This window comes from Canis lupus, chromosome 7, assembly GCF_003254725.2.
Source record: "Canis lupus dingo isolate Sandy chromosome 7, ASM325472v2, whole genome shotgun sequence".
In the NCBI taxonomy this organism is placed as follows: domain Eukaryota; kingdom Metazoa; phylum Chordata; class Mammalia; order Carnivora; family Canidae; genus Canis; species Canis lupus.
In genome coordinates, this window is record NC_064249.1 from 16630767 (window position 1) to 16653613 (window position 22847).

At 47.5% G+C, this 22847-nt stretch overlaps 1 protein-coding gene and 1 long non-coding RNA gene across 2 annotated transcripts in view; one reads left to right on the forward strand and one right to left on the reverse strand.

Annotated features, from left to right (window-relative positions):
- Positions 1-8374, reverse strand: part of NCF2 (neutrophil cytosolic factor 2) — a 30222-nt gene extending 21848 nt beyond the window's left edge. The window contains exons 1-2 of the mRNA XM_025430059.3: positions 7959-8374; positions 6139-6221 (exon numbers count right to left, since the gene is read on the reverse strand). Of these exons, the coding sequence (XP_025285844.1) occupies positions 6139-6221; positions 7959-8132 (257 nt within the window). The 5' untranslated portion in view covers positions 8133-8374. The remainder of the gene's footprint in view (positions 1-6138; positions 6222-7958) is intronic.
- A 2238-nt stretch (positions 8375-10612) lies between these two features.
- Positions 10613-22847, forward strand: part of LOC112648238 (uncharacterized) — a 28140-nt gene continuing 15905 nt past the window's right edge. Inside the window, exons 1-2 of the long non-coding RNA XR_003128847.2 lie at positions 10613-10690; positions 11122-11316. This is a non-coding gene — a long non-coding RNA (uncharacterized LOC112648238). The remainder of the gene's footprint in view (positions 10691-11121; positions 11317-22847) is intronic.

Consider the following 22847-nt stretch of genomic DNA (forward strand, 5'->3'; position numbering starts at 1 on the left):
CTTACGATCTGGTGACAGAGAGAAAGTTATTTAATTTGTCTGAGTCTGTTTCCTCATCTTTACAATTAGAGATTAATAGTAGCACGTGCCTCCCGGGGCTATTGTAAGAGCAAAGTGAGGTGAAGCACCCAGGTGCTCAGGACTGTGTTTGGCACACACAGAAATTTACTGTTGTTGCTGATTATTATTATTATTATTATTATTATTATTATTATATTATTATAGCTCTGAAATTCTGGCAATTAAATTCATACACCAATCATTTATTACATGCTTAACACTCTACAGTGAATTAGGTATTATCTGTAGATAAAACCCAGTTGTGGCAGCTGGAAATGTGGTCTCAATGGGCTGACCAGGAGGGTGGGCTGGTCCAGGGTGACTGGGCCAGAAGCTAGATATTTTGTTTCCATTTCATTTTTTTTAAAGATTTTATTTATTTATTCATGAGAGACAGAGAGAGAGAGAGAGAGAGAGAGGCAGAGACACAGGAGAAGGGAGAAGCAGGCTGTATGCAAGGAGCCCGACGTGGGACTTGATCCCGGGTCTCCAGGATCAGGGTCTGGGCCCAAGGCAGGTCAGGTGCTCAACCGCTGAGCCACCCAGGCGTCCCTCTGTCACCATTTCTTTGAAGTAACTCCCACAGCAGCAGTGGCTCTAGGAGCAATGGGAGAGGCTGGATCTGAAACAGGAGAGTAGCTCTCTCTAGCACATCCCAGTTGTTAACACAGAGGATTGTAAAACCTGCTGGGGGCGCTTGGGCAGCTCAGTGGGTTCAGTGGCTGCCTTTGGCTCAGGTCATGATCCGGAGGTCCAGCCCCACATCCCCACATCCGGCTCCCTGCTCATGGGGAGCCTGCTTCTCCTGCTCCCTCTGCTGTTCCTATCACTTGTGCTCTCTGGTTCCCTCTCTCTGTCAAACACCTAAATAAAATCTTAAAAAAAAAAAAAAAAATCAAAACACCCTAAAAGCACACAGGCCACTCCTTAAGAAGCAAGTAGCATGTTAAGTAGGTTACGTGTTCAGGGATCCCTGGGTGGCTCAGCGGTTTAGCGCCTGCCTTTGGCCCAGGGTGCGAAACTGGAGTCCCGGGATCCAGTCCCACGTCAGGCTCCCTGCATGGAGCCTGCTTCTCCCTCTGCCTGTGTCTCTGCCTCTCTCTCTGAGTCTTTCATAAATAAATAAATAAATCTTAAAAAGAAAAAAAAAGTAGGTTACATGTTCTCACAGACATTGCCTAGCAGGGGAGAGAGGAGGCCTGCCTGCTTCTTCTCTCCAAGCTGGGAGACTGGGTGGCTGGCTGGGATTCACAGAGCCGGGAAGGAGGGGCAGGTGGAGATGCAGGTGAGCCCACCTCGGGCAGCTGCAGTTTCCACCGTGTTCCACCGCCTGTCTGTGAGGTAGGTCCTCAGCTGCCACGTGTGTGGGCGCGGTCAGCATCCACCCTCGCGTGTGCCCTCCTCTCTGGTGAGCAGGTGAATTTTATTTTTTAAAGATTTTACTTATTTATCCATGAGACAGAAGAGAGAGAGGCAGAGACACAGGCAGAGGGAGAAGCAGGCTCCATGCAGGGAGCCCGACGTGGGACTCCACCCCAGGACCCCAGGATCACGTCCTGGGCAGAAGGCAGGTGCCAAACCACTGAGCCCCCCAGGTGCCCCGAGCAGGTGAATGTTAGCTGTGAAGTAACCCTGCCTGTGTCCACCTGGTTCTGAGCGAGCCCAACAGAATCCGCAGGATTCTCTCCTCTGCCGGGCTCTAAAGATCTGGGCCACTGGGAGAGAAGGAGGGAGAAGAAAGCCGACAGAGTATCCAAAGTGCTTGCTTTGTGTTAAAAAACGGGGTGAGTGGGCAGCTCGGCCCAGGGCGTGATCCTGGAGTCCCGGGATCGAGTCCCACATCAGGCTCCCTGCATGGAGCCTGCTCCTCCCTCTGCCTGTGTCTCTGCCTCTCTCTCTCTCATGAATAAATAAATAAAATCTAAAAATAAAGCCAGGTGGGAGGGACCCCTGCTGAACGGCTGGCGTAAATGACTGGCTGCGCGCCCACTTGTTCCCTGGAGCTGCCCCCCGGGGCACGGGCTTTGATGCCCACAGCTCGGCTGGGCGCACGGGCTCCGCAGGCCTCGGGCTGAGAGCACCCTCGGGGGGTGCTCTCTTCACTCCCCCCATCCCACCGTGCACCCTGTCCCAGGGCCCCTGGCCGCCCTGCACCCGGAGCCCAGCCCCCCCGCCCCCAGCTCCAGCCACCACCAGTGGCTTTGCACCGGGTGGGAGCCCGAGGGCGTCTCCTGCTCACCCTTGTGGACGCTGCGGGTCCTGATTATTCCTGCGAGCGGAGGGCGCGGCGGGCTGGCCCGGGGGCCTGGGGCCGGTGCCCCCTCGCGTTCCCGAAGAGGCCCGTGGGCCCCTCCATCTCCGGGGCCTGCCCCTCCAATCCCAGCGCTGAGGTCCTAAGCCCAGGACCCGAGCCGCCCCTTGGAGCTCCCTCCCCTTTCAGGGGACCCGCCCCCAGACCGCTGAGAGTGCCCCCCTCCCTCCCCGGGTCAGCACCCAGGCCCCACCTGCCTTCCCAGGAGGGCGCCCCAACCTCGTCCTGTGGAACCTCAGCGACCGGAGGGCCGCAGGACCACATGCGAAAGTGGGGGAAGCAGGAAGAACGCGCATCCTCTTATCACCCCTAAAACAAGCCCCACTGTAATCTGGGGGGATTCCCAGCCGGCTCACCACGAAGTCCTCTTCCTACATCCCCGTGGCACTTGTTTCAAAATACTCTCTTCTAAGCACTTGCCCCTTTCTGCCTTGATTATACTTACTAGGGTTCACGTCCCGTTTCCCCCCTTTTACCTTGTAAGTTCCTTAAAGCAGAGGGTATATCTGCTTGCTTTTACTGTGTTTAATTGATTCTATAAGCATTTATTTTTTTTAAGATTTGATTTATTTATTTATTCATGAGAGACACAGAGAGAGAGATGGTGGGCGGGGGGGAGACACAGGCAGAGGGAGAAGCAGGCTCCATGCAGGGAGCCTGTCGTGGGACTCGATCCCGGGTCTCCAGCATCACGCCCTGGGTCAAAGGCTGCGCTAAACCGCCAAGCCCCCGGGCTGCCCTCAATAAGCATTTATTAACTACCAGAATAGACATGGAAATACAAGAGTGAATAAAGAAAAATTTCTTCTCTCAGGAAACTCACCAAGTAGTGGAGGAGACAATTATACAAGCCAACATCGGTCACAGAATAGACAGATGTTATTTTAAAAGGCACAGAAGAGGGCAGCCCGGGATCGAGTCCCACGTCAGGCTCCCTGCATGGGGCCTGCTTCTCCCTCTGCCTGTGTCTCTGCCCCTCTCTCTCTCTGTGTGTCTCTCATGAATAAATATGGGGCCTGCTTCTCCCTCTGCCTGTGTCTCTGCCCCTCTCTCTCTCTGTGTCTCTCATGAATAAATATGGGGCCTGCTTCTCCCTCTGCCTGTGTCTCTGCCCCTCTCTCTCTCTCTGTGTCTCTCATGAATAAATAAATGAAATCTCAAAACAAAACAAAACAAGAAAGGGCACAGAAGAGAGCCAGCCGCCTTAGGGCAAATTATTATTATCAACTGGAAGTTCATAAGCAGATCACATTTATTTTCTTAAAGATCACTCTGGAATAAGATAAGACTAGGGCCTGGGAAAGCAACTTGGAAGTGATTTCAATAGTCCTGGTGAAAATGAGAGTGTAAACCTTATAGTGCTGGTGGAGAAAAATGGGTCTGGGATTTAAGATTTTGACAAGGTTTGGGAAAAGAGACACTCTGGGTTGATCCCGGGTAGAGATTTAGCAGCTGGCTGGCTACAGGTGGAGGTCAATGCTATGGAAGAGGGTGAGATCCCTCAGGGTTCAATCATGGAATTTCAGGGGATAATGAACCCCCTGAAACTGTACACAGAAGTATGTGCTTGTGTGTGCGTTTCTGGAAAGACAGCCCATACGTTTTGCCATTAAACCACCACCTTGGGGCGCCTGGGTGTCTCAGTCCGTAAGCAACTGACTCTTGGTTTTGGCTCCGGTCATGATCTCAGGGTTGGGAGATGGAGCCCAGAGTTGAGCTCTACCCTCAGTGGGGAGTCTGCCTGAGGTTCGCTCCACCCCACCTCCCCCAACTCTCTTTAACTCGCTCTAAAATAAATAAGATAAATCTAAAAAGAATACTCAACCACTGCTCTTGTAATAAAAGGGGAAAATGTCAAGAGCAGAGCCTTGGGAAGTGGGGACACCAAAGCATATGGGTGAGCAAAAAAAAAGGAGGTGGCTCAGAGTGCAGACTAGTGCCTCATTTACAGTATTTCCTCAATAGATAGTTGCAGACTCGAAGATGAACTGTGGGAGATTTTTCTCTCGAATTTAACTATTATCAACCACAGACTAATTAAGCCTCCTTTTTAGATCTTTCTAAGATCTGTCTGCTTTGCTCAGAATCTGAGCCTTTCGGGTTCTGGGACTTCTGGGTATTTTTGTGTAGAAATTTCTTCTGGGAGCCTTCCTTCTTAGTTGTCTTCCCTCATTATAGGCTGTGAGAGCTGGTTAAAGGATGGCCTTAGAGTTTGCCATTTGAGATTTAGGATCAGCTGGAGGATTTGTGCTCTTATTTCATCCATCTGGAGAATTCAGGGATGAGGTAAGGGGGAAGAAGAACTTTAAGAAGGGAGACAGAGGCAGGATGCCGCCAGAAGGTAAATGCTTGTGGGTCTCTTCCCTCTGCTCCAGGCTTTCTCTCCCTAGATAGCCTCTGTGTCTGCGGCCTGGGGGTGAGGGTGGGGGGTTGGGGGTGGGGGGGCTGTTCTTTGGGAAGACTTCTCTCCTGCTTTTCCTCATTCAGGTGATTGCATCTACATCTTGCAAGTCCTCTGAGCTTCCTGTGGTTGCCCCTAGCAACAGTGGAGCACTGCAGCTCTCCCGGCTGCTTCTGACCCAACCCTGGAATCCAGGCATTTCAAGACTGCACTGGATGAGAGCCCTGTCCCTCCCCAGTGCCCGGATGTTCTCTGCCATCCATCAACGCCCTGCCTCACCTGCTGCCCATGCTCACACACAAGTGTGTACACATGTGTGTTCACACACATACACACACTGCACCACCCACACGGTGCCCCCACCCTCATTTTCACTGTTTGAAAGTTCTTCCTTAGGTTGAGCCAAATTCTCCTTCCCTAGAACTTGTGTCCACTAATGGAGCAATTTCTACAACGGGAAGTTTGCCATCCTCTAAAAGATTTTAAATTGGTGCTTAGAAGAGTTTTCCTTTGTTATTTGTAGGTCTCTTTGGGGGGTAATGGGGAGCAAGGAGTGGGAATTAACTTTCATTTTCTATTTCTTTGGTTTTATACTAATGGTTTCATGGTGACTGTAAAGATACCAGAAAATACAGGTAGGCTGAGGGAGGACAATGGAAATCCCTACAATGTCACCCCCTGGAAAGAACTGCTGGCAACGTTTGGGCCTATGGCCTTCCAGACCATTCTGCGAAACAGGAATGGGATTGTGTTATACACACTGTTTTGAAATCTGTTTTAAATTTAACACCTACTATGATTTTTTTCCATATTGATATATATGCCACTTATTTATCTGTATTACTATACCCTTATACGTATGATAGTTTATATTCTTATCTTGGTGGCTAAATTATATGTCATTGAATGGATTAAACCAGGCTTTTGAAAACAACATCTTTTAGGAATGAAGGAAGGTCTTGATGTGGTTTCATGATAATCCTCATTGTGAAATAGCTCACTACCTCCTAGTAGAAGACCATCATGGGTGTTCCCTTAATGGCTAAAATATTTCCAAGCAGCATTGCCCCAAGCTCTGACCCATCAGGAATGCTGGTGAGGTGCCACACCAGCTGTATGGTGGCTACGTAGTGCGCTGTGACACAGTTGATTTCTAACTGGGTGACAGGCCTGCCTTCCCTCCCTCCTTCCCTGGGGAGGGCCTCTGCGTCATGCTGATGTATTTCATAACTGTCCAGAGAAGGCCAGTCACACTTCCCAACAGAAGCTGGAAAGATACTTCCCAAACACCAAGCCTAGCAGCACCAAGACCATGTCTGGGCTTCTCCACAAACTTCCCCAGCTTGAGCAACACTGGAGCACTTACTTCTCCATGTGGTAATAGAGCATCCCTCTTTGGAAGTAGGCCACTGCCAAGTGCTTGTCTTTGTTAATGCTTCGGGTGAAAGCCTGTGGAGAGAAGAAGGGCCTAGCTGTGGTCAAGGGGCCAGGCAGTGGGGAAGGTGAGATGAGCCCAGAGGGAGAGGCAAGACCGTTTAGGAGCATAGTCGCTATCTTGATGGTGAAAGAGACTTAGATGTCAGACACCTCTGTAAAATGGAAATGTTAATATCTACCTCTCAAGATAGGTGACTGGATTAAAATCATAAAAGTAACAAAACGTGAGTATTGAGTAAATAAATATTATGCAATTAAAATAATAAGAATGCATATAAAATGCCAAGAGTAGGGATGATGCAGGAAACCAAAGAAAGGCACAGTGAATGAGGGCCAGAAGCCGAAGAATGTGAGGACTACTCTAGCACAGTGCGAGGGAGGCCTGGCAGTGAGCAAGCGGGAGGTGATGGCCACCCAGGGCCGTTCCAGCTTCGTCCAGCAGCCCCTGCTGGCATAGCTGTGCCGACTGGCTGCCGCACTGGCCCATCTCTCTCCCCAGCAGTGTGCACTTTGTCTCCAGCAGCCCCCAGAATCTGGGGTGCTATTGGCCCAGCTCTGAGAGGAGGTGGGGCCTGTGGTCCTCCTCCCACCAGCCCAGCCGTGAGGCCCTCTCCTGCTCCCATCTGCCCACCCCAGGGCCCACGTGGACTCAGCAGGCCTCCTGAGTATTCCAGTAGCTTCTCTCTTCTGTCTTTGCTCACTGGCTGGTCATGGCCACGGTCAGGATGGCCGTGGGAGGAACTGGCTGTTTAAAGATTCTCGGGAGTCAGTCAGCTGTCCGCACACCCTTGCAAAGACTGGCAGTAAAAGGGGAAAATAAGAACCACTATTTACATTTACATTTAACAGTGGATGTTACCCAGCATTTAATAGTTGGTGCCTCGTTTCATCCTCTTGCTCTTTGCCCCTCTCAGGAAGCTGAGAGCCAGAAGTCTACATGACCTGCCAGAGACCAAGGTCCAGAGACAGAGCTGGGACTCTGATCCTAGATCTTCTGCTTCCAAACTCCAAACCCTCTCTGGCTTAGGCTGGCCAATCCAAAAAGTGATCCCTGAGAATGCTCAACCACATACAAGAGAACAGGAGAGAGAGAAAAAATATTTGAAAGAAATGCTGGGACACCCCCATAGCATGCCCTAGGCAGACATCATTAATCAATCATGGTAAGGTTCCCCTGTGCCAGCCTCAGAATCCTAAAAAAAAAAAAGTGCCCTGCATAACTGATCAGGGTTGTCACTTGAGAGGAAACCCCTTTTCCTCAAGTGCCTCCTCTTGATCGCTAGGGCAGACAAAGCTCACCGAGATGAAATGCCGGGAAAGCCAAAAGACGGCCTTCCTAACCCGGTGTGCAGCCTTGAGATGGACATCCTGTAGCCAGCAGGAGCTGATAGAAGAAAACATCACTAGGGGAGTCTTCACAGAGGTGTTAAAGAACCACTCCAGAATGATTTGAATGTAATAGATGGAGAGGAAAGGAGAGCATAACCCACAGCTGATGGTTCCCAGCCAGTGCCCAGCGGAACCACCTGGGGAGCTTGTAAAAAAAAAACAAAAAAAAAACAAACCAAAAGGATGGTGGCTCAGGCCCCTCCCCAGGCCGATTCAATCAGGATCCCGGGGGGTGGGGCCTGGGCAGCTTTTGTTGCTTGAAAGCTCCCCGGAGGTTTCTAAAGCACAGCCTGGGGGAAGAACCGCTAATTCCCGGGGCGCAGGGGAGGGGAGGCCCCTGGGGGAGGCTCCTCCACTCACCTTCTCCGCCTCGGGCATGTTTCCCAGGATGGTGTGCATGCAGCCCACGTTGAAGCAAATCCTGGAGTGGGGGTCCTGGACGGCGGCGAAGGCCTCCAGGGCTCCCTTCCAGTCCTTCTTGTCGGCTGCCAGCACCCCTTCATTCCAGAGGCTGATGGCCTCCGCCAGGGACATGGTCAGGCGCCTGCCAGGGGCCCGGGAGGCCGCGGGGACCCCGGGAGAGGCCAAGCGGGTGTCTCGGTGCGCAGCGCTGCCCGCAGGCCGGCGGTCCCCGGCGTGGTGCTCAGGACGCGGCCCACCTCCCCTAACACGACTTCTCGGTGTTGCAGAGGCTCAGGAAATGTCCCCACCTTTCGAGCAACTGACTCCCGAGCCTCCCGTGAGAGAGACAAGGGACCCAGAGAGTGAGAGGGCGGGCGGGGGCGGAGTGTGGGGGAGAGGAAGTCCTGCCGTGGGTCACTTCCCCAAAATGCTTCTGCTCTGTCACCCAGCCGTCCTGTCTTCCACCCCCACTTCGGGGCAGCTTCTGCTCGGGCCTCTGCCCCCGGGCTGGGGACAGTGGTGGCAGGTGATGCACGCCACCCCCTGTTAAATGAGGATGCTGGAGGAGAGGCTGCTTCCTCCTGGTCTTCAATGAATTCCTTGCTCCCATCCCTCATAACCTCACGGACTCTCTGGATATAGTCATTTGTTCATCTTGAGCTAAAATGAGCAATTAACAAATTGCTGCGACGGGATGCTCTTGGGTGTCCACCTGGATCTGAGATAACGTTTATGTAAAACACTTCAGAAGCTCAGAGGCGACCAGTTTCCTGCAAATGTCAAAATTAGGAGCCGGATAGGCCTGGGAGTTAGGACTTCTCCTGCCCTTCTGTGAGCAACTGAAGCTAGGAAGAGCCCCTGATAGCTCATGCATGTCCCCGTCTCCCCGATTTAAGGTTGAAGGCTCCCTTCCTCGCTGGAAAAGGAAGAGTCCGTGAAACCTCCCCACAGAGTGACTGGGAGCAGAGGGTGTCATCAATTTGACTTACTCAAATGGTGACCTCGCAATTAAAACGCATGTTTATGGGGATCACCCTTTGTTCTGTAGCAACTGAAAGAGCTCACCGGCTATCACCCAACTTCCCCCGAACAGCCTGAAAATAAAATTTAAGACCATACATTCTGTAGGGCTTGCACACCCGAAGGTGTGAAGATAGAGAAGCCGCGTGCATGTGTGTGTGTGTGTGTGCGCGTGCGTGCACGTGTCTACACAGGACATCCACTGTGTTTGGCAGCCCTGCCCAAGTCACTTCTTTGCCTGGGAACCCCCTCCTCATGCTTCAAGCCCAATGAAATCCAGCACCACATTCCAGCTAGTAGGCTTCCCTCTCCTTTGTACCCCCTCTTCCCTAACATTTACATTGTAGTTGTTGCAATTTATTTCTTCACCTGCTCAACTCTGAGAGCCTCTGCGAGCTGGGCCTGTGTCTTCTTATGCTAGGATCTCCAGAACCAACACTCAAGAAATGGTGATGGGATATCCCCAAAAGAAGTTAGAAACCATTGGCAAATGACCTACAGGGGGCAGTGATGCCAGAGGGCCATGCTGTTGACTCTACTCTGTGAATAAATCATCAGAACTTGATTAGCATGTTGACTATTCCCAGGAAAATCAAGTGGTTTTGCAGCTAACCTAGATTTTATTTAAACTTTTGTGGTGGTTATTCCTTATATTTTTTGACCTTATTGTTCCTAGCCTGCCACGCACAGATGCCCTCCAGCTGGCTCCCATGGTTTTTCTAGCTTCATTCTCTGGATTGTCCTTTCACAAAGCCCGGCAAACTCTACTACTACTTGTTCCCCGCCCTCTAGGTCTGCATTTCCTGCTTCTTTGCTTTGGTGCAAGCTGCTTCCTCTCCCTGGGCTGCCCTTTCCACATCTGCACCTCCAAACTCACCTTGCACAGCGCCTGCTCAGAGATCACCTGCCTTCCGAAGCCGCCTGGAAATCAGGCTCACCCTAGGGCCCCCAGACTGTGAGCTCACCTTCGTCTCCCACGTGGCCCTTATCCTTCGCCGTCAGAGCGGAGTTCTGTGTGCGTGTGTGCATCTCAGCCCCTGGAACAGACCGCACACTTCTGGGGGGAAGTCCTGGGACTGGCGCATCCTTATCAGCTCAGAGCACCAGCAATGCCGTCCATGCTCAGCTCTGTCCCCTTTCCCAACACGCTCCTGTTGCCAAGCCACGGGCACTCCTCACCTCTCCCCGTCCCGTCATCCATTCTCCACACTGCAGCCTGAGTGGGCTTTTAAACAACAAGTCAGATCACCTCCTGCCCCTGTCTTGAAACCTTCAAGTGCCTTCATGGTCCTCTTAGAATACAAACTAAACTCCATCTCATGCTGCAGAGAGGACCCTGCCTGCTGCCCCATGCTCTTTCTGTGCCATGTCCCCTCCTCTCCTCCTCCCGCCCAGTCCCATTTCCTTCCCATGTCCTCAAATCAGCCAGGCCTGTTCCCTCTGCCTGGAATGCTCTTCCCTCAAACCTCTGCCTTCTGGTTCCTATTCATCTTTCACTTCCTCTGAATGGCCTTTCTTGACTATGACCTCACTCTGATGAGGTCTCACAGCCATCAGTTCTCTCTGTCACAGTGGGTTTTTTTGTTTTTTAAGTAAGCTCTACACCCAATGTGGGGTCTGTACTCAGAACCCTCAGATCAAGAATTACATCTACGGACTGAGCCAGGCAGGTGCCCCGGGTCATGGTGTTTGTCCCAATTTGTAACTGCATATCATCTGTGAAGTTGTTTCTGTGGCCCAACCCAGAGACAATCATTACCACCATCTGTAATTACAGCAGTTATTGATACTGTTGGTAGATGGCCTGTCATTACAGCCATCCTTCATTCCCCTTCCTCCTTTTCATAAAACCCCACTTTTGTTCAAGTCTCTGCTTTCCTGAGGCCCTGTGCTTCCTTTCCCTGTGCTTCGGGGAAGATAAGCCCCCAACACTGCCCCAGGCAGTGATTTAGACACAAGCCTGAGAGAGAATTCTGGTTAATAAGACATTAGGGGAAGTCTGCTAAGGAATTCTGGGAAAGATTTTTTTCCCCCTCATTAAAAAAAAAAAAAAAAAAAAAGACACACGGGAAAAAACAATAGTTGTTTCTCCCCCAGGCAGTACGGTGAAGATGTGCCTAGAACAGTGGCAGCTTTCTTGTCACCATGAGGAGATTCAGCAAAGATTGTACTAGTCGGAGTCTTGAGGAAAAGGATATGAAAAACAAAACAAAACAAAACCTGGATCTTTAATGATGTTGGTGAGCTCCTAAATGAACCCATCTTGGACCCACCTCAGGACTTTTTATTTGGCGAGGTAATTAATATATTTATTGCTTAAATCACTTATAGGGGTTTTTTTGTTATAGTTTTAAACCTTCTGAGAGAGGGGCGCCTGGCTGGCTCAGTTGGAGGAATGTGCAGCTCTTGATCTTGGGGTTGTTTCAGCCCCACATTGGGTTTAGAAATTATTTAATTTTTTAAAAAGATTTTATTTATTTATTCATGAGAGACACACACACACACACACACACAGAGAGAGAGAGAGAGAGAGAGAGAGAGAGAGAGAGGCAGAGGGAGAAGCAGGCTCCATGCAGGGAGCCTGAAGTGGGACTCGATCCCAGGTCTCCAGGATCACACCCTGGGCTGCAGGCAGCAGTAAACTGCTGTGCCACTGGGAGTGCCCTAGAAATTATTTAAATAAATAAATAAAAACTTGAAAAAACACAACATTCTGATAGATATACCACTGTGTTCTCATTCCTACGACAGCACTTGTTATAGAAAGTATTCTGTAAACATTATTTCTTGAATAAATTTTGCAGACGTTTGGATAACAAAGTTTCGGCTCACTACCTTTGAAATTACTCTAAAATTCAGAATAAGCAGGATTTAGGCATGAGTAGCTAAAAGGTCACAGAACTCCTATTGCATTTATTCAATCAGCTGGAAGCTAAGAACATTCCAGTGCTTTCCCTTTTCTCTGAAGGAGTCTGTGAAATCTAACTTGTAATTTCCATTATTCCTTAGCACTCAGCAGCTACCTCCTCATCCCCACTTTTAGCATTTAGTGTTTGATGGTTCTTTTTTTTAATATTTTATTTATTTATTCATGAGAGTGTGTACACAGAGAGAAAGAGAGGCAGAGACACAGGCAGAGGGAGAAGCAGGCTCCTCACAGGGAGCCGGATGTGGGACTGGATCCCAGGTCTCCAGGGTCACGCCCTGGGCTGAAGGTGGCACTAAACAGCTGAGCCACCTGGGCTGCCCTATGTTTGATGGTTCTTTAAGGTTTTTAACTAGGTGAGGCTTCTATCACAGGCACCTCAAATGGTCAAACCATGTCTCTATTTTCCTTTATCTTTCTTCACACTTGATTTAGTCTAGGCACATGGCAGGTTCTATATAGACTTGCTAATTGGGCAAATGAATCAAAAACTTAGAAAATTGCATCCTATTTGAAAAATATATTTTTATATAATCTGTCACTTATTTATATAAAGTAAGGTACATTTGTAATGATAGGGAAAAGTATATTCTTTCTATGGCCTCAACTCTAACATCAAGTGGATGTTTACATCAAGTACCAGATAGGAACCCCTCAGGACTTCATGTACTATATATAAACTTGGTCTGGATTTCACAAAGAGCATATGGAACACTCAGCATGGATCCTATTGTTCAGAAACATTAGTTGAAAGCCTCAGTATGAAAAGTCTTCCTTTTCCAGGAATACATTATAAGATTGTTTTGTCTAATCTATCATTGTATTAGTTTTCTATGGCTACATAACAAATTACCACCAATTTAGTGGCTTGAAATAACACATGTTTACTCTTTCACAGTTTTCATGGGTGTGGAATATGGGCATCACTTAGCTGGTCTTCTGCTCAGTCCCATGAAGCTGAGATCAGGGTGTGGGCTGCATCCTCATCTGAAGGCTTGATGGGGGAAGGATATTCTTCTAAACTCCTGCAAGTTATTGTCAGGATTGTAGCTGTAGAGCACATGCTTCTTGCTTCCTCAAGGCAGACATGGAGAGAGGGTCTCTACTTCATTGAGTCTCTGACCACTAGACTCCCTTTTAAAGGACCTGTATGACTGGGTCAGGCCCAACAGAATGTAATTGGCCTTTTCAATCCTGTGTCTTCTTTCCATAGTACCCGCCCACTAAATGCAATCAAGCTACAAAACCAGGGATGCAGGGATGCCTCGGTGGCTCTGGGCTCGAGCATCTGCCTTTGGCTCAGGTCATGATTCTGGGGTCCTGGGATCAAGTCCCACATCAGACTCCTTGCAAGAAACCTACTTCTCTCTCTGCCTATGTCTCTGCCTCTCTCTGTGTCTCTCATGAATAAATAAATAAAATCTTTAAAAAAACAAAAACCAGAGATGCAATTTTCATCTTCCTTGGACAGGCTTAATATTCCATGGGACTTTCTGTCTAGGAAAGCCCGGTATCTGGATAATTCATTTATGTGTTTCTTTAGCATATCTCCCTCAAGTAAGTGGATTCCAAGTCAGTGGGTATCCAAGGAAAAAATGCTGCTCTAAACAAGACAGTTACTGGGGCACCTGGGTGACTCAGTGGTTGGGCATCTGCCTTCGGCTCAGGGCATGATCCTGAAGTCCCAGGATCAAGTCCTGCATCGGGCTCCCTGTAGGGAGCCTGCTTCTCTCTCTTCCTTGTACCTCTGCCTCTCTATGTGTCTCTTATGAATAAATAAAATCTTTTAAAAAATTTTTTAATAAACAAGACAGTTACTAATATAGAAAGAGTAGAAATGGACCATGTCACAATACAAAAAAGGGTGATGTGCAGAAGAGTTAGAAATGTACCTTGCATTTAGTGGAATAGAATTTTTAAAGATTCTCTTTTGCTTTCCCTGTAGTGTCCCTAACAACTAAAACAATGTTTGAACACATGATAAATATTTGCTGAATGAATGAGTAAAGAGTAGATATTAGGTTGTGTTCCTCCCCCTGCTTTTCTAGGAATTGCCTATCTAATCCATAGCAGGAGAGTAGGGCCTATGGCCACATTTGAACAACATGTTTCTGGCTGGTTGGATTATAGTGGGTGTTTGACAGGCTGGGCCAGTTAGGTTCTGACTCCTGCGAACTGGAGTTTAGAGCTGGGAGACGGTAGGCTCATCTCTTTGGGGAGCTGGACACATGACATGTAAACTTAGGAGCTGTGGGTCTATGATTTTCTGCCATGAGGTCCAGGAAAGCAGAGAAAACCAGTCTGCACAGAGAGAGAATGAAGCAGATGCCCCCTGAGAATTGGAGACCAGAGACAGAGACAGTGAAACCCATTGACTTTCCAGCCCCTGATTCCAGGATTTCCTGAGGCCCACTCAAATTCCTGCCTTTAGCCTCTAAGAGATACTGATAGGCCCATAAAATAAATTTCAGTGTTTTCTTAGATTTACTCTAGTTAGATTTGTTGTATGTCAAAAAAAGAGAGACTTGGCAAATAAAAAATGAAAAATAGATGTGCACCCATGGCCGAAGGCTCTAAAACAATCGATTGTTAGTGAGGGATTCTCAGAAATACTAAGCATAACCACATAGTAATCAGAGATCTCAGTGATGAAAGAAATGGAGAGGCATTGGGAACTCTCTCAGAGGCCAGGCATGCAGAGGTGATGGAGGACATGGCTCTTGGCCAAGGACGAATCCAAATGCTGTGCAAAGAGATCAAAGTCAGGGTAGAGGGGAAGCTGAAACCCAGAGTGAGCTGAGGCTGCAAAAAATACTAGGGACAACACAAAGAGCTCCTTAGTGTCTGAGGAAGAGCAGGGAGGGTCACTGCTTGGTGCAGATGGCGTCAAGTTAGCAGATGTCAAAGTAAAAACAGAAGACCCAGAGGGCAGTGAGAAAGCTGATAGCTGCTTTAAAGAAATTCTAGTTATCAAGTCCAGATTTGCCAAATCCCAGGAACCAAAAGATTTTGCAAGTATGATCCCCAAAACCTTGTCACTAACTGAAACATGGCAAAGACTGGGATAGATGCTAGAAAGCCAGGATGGATGGGTAAGTGTAGTTCTAGATTTCCAAAGGGCATGAATTCTAAAAACAACACCAAAGATTTACCAGCAGACCACTGGAAAGGATTCTAAAAATATAGATTATTAAACAGAGGCACTTAAAAAGGCACCTTTAGGAACTAGCTTGAGTGTACAAGGAACAAGTCAGGTGTTCTATTCAGGTTTCCTTTTTTGAGAAGATTTTCCTAATCAGTGGGAAAGCGCCATATACAAATATCAGAAACATATTTGGCCAAGGTATTTCTTTTTTTTTTGGGGGGGGGGGGCAAGGTATTTCTAAGACAAAACAATTTACATAATTTAGTTGGCTAAATATTATATTCATAGAGCCTTCCTGAAATATCAATGTCAACTTGTTTCTTTAACCTTTTAACAAAAAGGATCAAATCTGCAAATGACTCAAAGCTTGGAGAGAGAGAGTAAACATATAAAATGACAGAATCAGAATTAAAATATTGCCTGACTTACACTGATCCAATAGAACTCCAAGTTGAAATTTGATAGGAATAAATGTAAAGATTTACTCCTGAGTTTAAGAATTCAACTGTCCAGGGCCACCTGGCTGGCTCAGTTGGTTAAGCAAGTTGGTTAATTCTTGATTCCAGCTCAGGTCATGATCTCAGGGTCATGGGATAAAGCCAAGTTGGGCTCTGTGCTCAGTGGAGAATCTGCTTGAGATTCTCTCCCTCACCCTCTTCCCTCTGTGCATTCTCTCTCTCTCTCTCTCTCTCTCTCAAATAAGTAAAATAAATAAAATCTTAAAAGAAGAAGAAGAAGAAAAAGAAGAAGAAGAAGAACTCAACTGTTCAAAGATGGGTAAGAGACAAAGCTTAAGAGCAATGTCTTGGAAGAAGCCTAGCCATTTGGGTTGACTTAAAGCTCATATGAGTCAACAGAATCATATGGTTGCCAAAACAGCTAATGCAATTGTAGGCTACATTAACAGAAGTGCAACCAACTCTTGTGTCAGATGGCTCTTGACCCAACGACTCATACAGAGACCCAAGTAATCTCTCTGTTGACCATTGCAGGAGATTGCCACCAACTTTCTAGCTCAGAACATACTTGCACCCATCCTCTTGTATCTTCTATTGTCTGTCATCCTGATCTGGCTAGTGTTCACAACTCTTTCCCCAGAACCCTTGGCTGAGATGAGATGTTGGAAGGTTCTTATTTCAGTCCTTTTCTTATCTTTACAGCTCAACTGCCAAAGAAGACATAATTCATGCATTCTTCACAAGGGGACACAGCCCCCTTTTCTCTGGGGCTCAGATTCTTTTCTGGGCTTCGGGACACTCAGCAAACATGGACTCCATTAGCAAATAATAAGTCTAAAGAGCCCTTTTAATGATAGGGATCTTCCATTTCCTCTTAGAACTCGGGTTGGCCTACCTTGTCTAGGACTTTCACTAGAAAGTGAAAAAAAAAAAGCAGAGCTGAACCCATCAGAGCAGTGTTCTTCAAGTAAGGACACATACCGTCCGTGGCTCACAAGGTGATTTTAGGCAGTATGTAGATGCAAATTGCTATCATAATAGCTGTTGTATTATTTTAATTATTTAATTTTTTTGACATGGTTCAAAATTATCACTCAAGTCATGATCTTAGGGACGTGGGATAGAGCCCCGTGTGAGACTCTGTGCTCAGTGTGGAGCCTGCTTGTCCCTCTCCCTCTGCTCTTCTCTCTCTCAAATAATATTTAAAACTTTTTTTTTGAAAGATTTTATTTATTTTCATGAGAGACACAGAGAGAGGCAGAGACATAGGCAGAACGAAGAGAAGCAGTCTCCATGCAGGAGCACAATGTGGGACTGGATCCCGGAACTTCAGGATCCCGTCCTGAGCCGAAGGCAGACTCAATTGCTAAGCCACCCAGGCATCCCAATATTTAAAAAAAAAAATTTTTTTTAATAAAATTAAAAATTAAAAAAGGTGGAAAATTTTCTTCCCATCATGGCCAAACTCTTCCTACCCAATAGGAACCACTTGTGTTAATGTATTGGTATTCTTCTCTCAGAAGAGATTTTTAGGCATGTGCAAATGTAGACATCCTCCTCTTTTATGCACATACCATTTGGTATACAACTCTGCATCTGGTCTTTCTCTTAACAATAGTTCCTTATCTGGGCATAAAGAGCTTCCTCCTTCCTTGTTTATGGCTATATCGTTGTTCTTCACATAACCAGTTTTCTGTTGACAGACAGAGAGGTTATTTCCAATTATATGCTAGCATAATAATGTCACAATGAATGTTCTTGTGTATATGTCCTTTCACACTCCTGGGACTATATCTGTAAGGTAAATTTATAGAAGTGGAATAGGTGTGATAGAGTGTTTTTTATTTTCATTTGTATTCAAAAAAATGTATAGCTAGCACACCAAACACAGTTTCACAGTTTTTATATTTTATAATGTGACTAAACATTTATTTTATTTTCTTTATTCATGAGAGAGGCAGAGACATAGGCAGAGGGAGAAGCAGGCTCCCTGCAGAGAGCCCGATGTGGGACTTAATTCTAGGACCCCAGGATCACGACCTGAGCCAAAGGCAGATGCTCAACCACTAAGCCACCCAGGTGCCCGAGGCTAAATATTTTTAAGGGAATTAATGAAAGAAAAATAATAAGCAGATTACATCATAGGTGAATTGAAAATATTACTAAAAATTTGAAGGTGATATATACATAGGGCTGGAATTTGAGAAAAATTGACCTAGTCCAGAACTTTTATCTTCCCTGCCCAAAGCTCCTAAAAATCTCCATTTAATGCAGGGTTTGAAGGTGGAGAAAATGTGCAGAAGAGGGGAAAGCTTTGGAGTCCAGAAACCTGGGTTTGAATGTTGGCTTTTCTCCAGCTGGCTGTGGTCCTTACAGCCTCTTTGTGGCCTCAGATTTCCCACGTGGCAAAGTAGGAGTAATAACACAGTCACGTGCTTGGAACATAGGACCTATTTGTTGCACAGTGGCTATTATAATTCAGCTATTTGGAATAAATTGGGGGAAGATAGAGAAGTCAGAATCTTTGCTCTGCCTAGCACTTTCCTTTCAACACTTCTTTAGACAAAAAAAAAAAAAAAAAATTATAATGGTAGCTAGAAGTCCCAGGCTTAGAAGGTCCCTATGCTTGGTTTCATTCCTGGCTGCCACCATTTTGAAATGCTTAATAATTCTGAACAAGGGGCCACATTTTCATTTTGCACAGGACATTGCCAATTCTGTAACCAGTCGTGTATATAATGTCAGGTGTCTCTTCCCTCCCACTGCTACCCGCAACAGACTGCTCCTGTTACTCCTGAAAGCCCACAACCTCGGTACCATCTATGAGGCTGAGCAGGCCACCTGCGCTGTGGTCTGGGGCCCTTCTGCTGACCCATCCTGTCACAGTCCTACATCTATCACAGACATCCTCAGGCTGAGGACATTCGGAGCATCAGTCTAGGGGAGAGCCTTTGGGAGCCTGGTTCCAAGTTCTTCCTGGCTTTCCAGGGAGTCTCAATTGGTCAGAGCCAGAATTTGGAGGTGGCTCAGTGACTTCTGACCCCAGGCATGCCCCTGAGTTTCGGGGAAGCCCTTAGCCACCTGAGGGCCTCTCTCATCCTATGTTCTAACCAAGAAATTGTGGGGTAAGCAATCCTGGATTCAAGTCCTGGGTCTCTCATGTCCTACCTAAGCAAACTTTCATAAATCCCTCCAATTCTCAAGAGTCTCTGGTTCCCCCTCTGCAAAATGGTTATTAGAACAGTGCCTAACTTGCTGGTTTGTCCTGACACTGAAATGGAAAGCCATAGAAAAGGGCCAGGCAGCTGCTAACATGCAGTGGGTTCTTTCAGTTTTCCAAATTCATGAGAGAAGAATGAACAGTCTCTGTTTGCTCCATGGGGTGCTAATCCTCTGTTCTGACATCTCCACCCTCTTAGTCCAGGATGATTGGAGCAGAAGTCTCATAGCATGCTGGGCATCACTTCCTCAGCCGGACCCTTGGGCATTCAAGTCCACTTCCATTCAAGCTCTGAGCGATTTCCTCTCAGCTTCTGATTTGCCTGCACTTGGCTCTATAGACATTTCCCCCTTAGAATTCCTAGCACGTAAATACTCCGCAGAATGGTATGTTACACTGAGATGCAATTAAAGCCATAACATTCATGACCCTCTGCCTAGGGTTATTGCTATGGAAGTGCCCCTTTACACAAAACACTAGACTTCCTGCGTTAGAATCTGTTGTGATTTTTCACAAAACAGAGTTTTTCATATTTCCTTCTCTCCTTCTTTGGATTTTCCATTTATAAGCCATAAATGACACTTCTATTCCTTACAGCCCTGGGCCTTCCAGACCCTCTTGTGCCCTCTCCTCCCATTCCTATCCACGGGGGCTAGAATCCTGGAAGGAAGATGGGGAGATAAGGCGTTTTGAAGACTGGAGAAGTGGTTCCTAACAGGGCAAGGAAGTGTATTAAGAAGTTATTGCGGGATCCCTGGGTGGCGCAGCGGTTTGGCGCCTGCCTTTGGCCCAGGGCGCGATCCTGGAGACCCGGGATCGAATCCCACGTCGGGCTCCCGGTGCATGGAGCCTGCTTCTCCTTCTGCCTATGTCTCTGCCTCTCTCTCTCTCTCTGTGTGTGACTATCATAAATAAATAAAAATTAAAAAAAAAAAAAGAAGTTATTGCAATGTTTCAGGCAAGAAATAATAATGCGGAGGCAGGTGCAGGAAGACAGGAAGTGTGTGAGGCAATGCCAGAGATGATGGGGTCTTGCACATGGAGATAAAGGAGAGGAGGGATCAAAGATCAAGGAGTCCCTGGTGTTTCGAGCCTGAGAGGCTAGGAGGCTGCCACAGGAAGTGGAGGAAATGGAGTGGCAATCTCATGCACTCCCAGGGCTTCATACAAGTAACTCTCAAATGCTGCTTCTGACAGTATTGTTCCTCCAGAGCCTAAGTCTGAGATGGGCTGATATGACCTTAAGAAAACAAAGACTTGGGGCACCTGGGTGGCTCAGTGGCTGAGAGCCTGCCTTTGGCCCAGGGCATCATCCTGGGGTCCCGGGATCGAGTCCCACCTTGGGGTCCCTGCATGGAGCCTGACTCTCCCTCTGCCTTGTGTCTCTGCCTCTCTCTCTCTCTCTCTTTCTATCTGTGTCTCTCATGAATAAATAAATAAAATCTTAAAAGAAAAAGAAAGAAAAAACTGAAGTTTAGGGTATTCCTAGTTAAGGCAAGTGAAGCCAAGGAAGGTGGGTAAGAAAGCATTCAGAGAGACAAGAGAGGAGCATCTCCCACATCAGGAGATGGAACTCCTCGAGGAGGGATGTGAGCAATGTGGGATGCTGCTGAGGAGTGATGGAGGCTGGAGGCCAGGGTTAGGGCGTCAGCAGAGCTGGGCAGTGCACACGGGAGGCAGAAGTCAGGTCATGAGGAGCTGAGGAGACAGTGGGAGGTGAGGGGACAAAGGGGGAGGCGCTCTGAAGAGGAAGGGGAACCCCACATGTAGTGGGCGTGATGTTCCAACAGGTGGGGGTGGCACAGGGGGGAAGGGAGTCCTTGGACTGCAGCCCTCACCCCCTCGCCTCTGTGTCTTCCTTGCACTGGTCTCCAACCCCATGCGGGCTCAGTAGTCTTTCTGAAACCTTGGTCACTTTGTAGTAACAACTTTCCACTGACGAAATGCTTTTCTTCTCCTTTCTGGGTAAACTCTAGCAGCCTTCTTCCTGAGCAAGACTGAGCAGCTAAATTAGGCTAACCCCCTACTCATATTTCAAAAAGTACACCAAATAAGCCAGAGAAATGGCTAGGGTCCCAGAGAAGGGGGCAGTGTCAGGTAGCAGGGACTCGGGTCTTCTCAAGGGGTTGCCAGGGGTTGAGATGTGAGGCAATGGTTTCCAGACAATTAGGCTCCTTGCATGGAGCCTGCCTCTCCTCCCTCTGCCTGTATCTCAGCCTCTCATGAATGAATAAATAAAAATAATAATAATTTTTTAAAAAAGATTTCCAGACATTTTCCACATGCACTTCCTCTGCTCTGGACACAAAGTTTAAATGGTGGCCATGTCTCAAAGGACGTAGAAGGGAGAGAAGTAATGACTACAACACACCAGCAAAAGTCCTCCCTTGGGAAGGGTACATGAGTGAGGAGTACAGGGGGTCCACCCAGGCTCCCACTTTATCTTAGAAAAGGTTAGGGAACAGAGGGCTGAAACCAATGACCAACTGGGAGTATAGAGCTCCTAGACCTTCATCCAAAAAGTAGCAGGACCGCCCAGCTCCTTCCCTGACAACCTCTCCTTCCCAGCATTACGGCCTATTTGCCAATGTGACGTTCCAAAGGTGATTGCAAGTCTATATTTGCAAGCCTCACCCCGAGGATGATTATGTATCCAGTCCACACTGAGGATGATTATGTCGCAGAGGCTGGGGATCCTTGAGAGGATAGGAGGAGGCTGGCAACTAACTGTAATAATATCACTTCCTCTCTGTGGAGCTCCTTGGGTGCCAAGAAAGCTTTACACACTCGATGTGCATCATTTCACTTACAAAACCCACTGATAGTAAAAGAAGCTGAGTCTTAGCTTAAGTGACATGTTCAAGGGTACAGAGCTCATAAATGACTCAGATTAAACCCAGTGTCTGATTCCAAAGCCAATTTATGCTCCATAAGGAACAGGGAAAGGGAAATCCCCACCTCAGAGGCATTTCACCTACTCTGGTTACACTTTGGCAGATATTTTTCTTTCCCAGAATCCAAAGTGTGTCAAAGATATTTCAGCTGTAAACTTTTTTTTTTGTTTTAGATTTTATTTATTTATTCATGAGAGACACAGAGAGAAAGAGAGAGGCAGAGATACAGGCGGAGGGAGAAGCAGGCTCCCTGTGGGGAGCCAGATGTGAAATTCGATCCCAGCACCCTGGGATCATGACCTGAGCTGAAGGTAGATAGATGCTCAACCACTGAGCCACCCAGGTGTTCCCCCACTTTTTAAAAGATTTATTTATTTATTTTAGAGAGAGTGCATGACAAGTGGGGGAAGGGGCAGAGGGAGAGAAACTCAAGCAGACCCCCACCCTGCTGGGCTCCCCACATGGGACTTGATCCCACAACCCAGAGCTTATGACCTGAGCTGAAACCAAGAGTCAGACGCTCAGCCAACTGAGGCACCCAGGATCCCCTGTAAACTTTTTCTTTCTTCCCTGTAAACTTTTTATCTATCTATCTATCTATCTATCTATCTATCTATTTATTTATTTATTTATTTATGATTTTTATTTATTTATTCATGAGAGATACACAGAGAAGAGAGAGAGGCAGAGACAACAGGCAGAGGAAGAAGCAGGCTCCATGCAGGGAGCCCGACGCGGGACTCGATCCCGGGTCTCCAGGATCACGCCCTGGGCTGAAGGCGGCGCTAAACCGCTGAGCCACTGGGGCTGCCCAACTTTTTAAATTAAAAAGCAATAACAAGGACCTTTGGATTTAGGAATGGTGCTCTCCTCTTTGAGGCAGGAAATGATTTGACCTTTAGAAGTCTCCTAAAATCCTGGCCTGTGATCCGAAGGACGCAAGCCCTTAGCTGACATGCCTGTAAAAAGCTGTCATTTCCTTCTTTCAAGTCACTGGTCTTGGATCTGTCAGTCCATCAAAAATTGAGTCTCCCTGGTATGACACTGATTATGGGCAAAGCAAGCTGTGTCGGAAACAGATGGGCCGGAGGGGACTGAGGGCAGAAGGGAGTTAGGGGGGACCTCAGCAGGGGGTGCGGGCAGAGGTGGCTGGGAGTCCCAGGGGTCCCAGGGGTGGGGGCTGC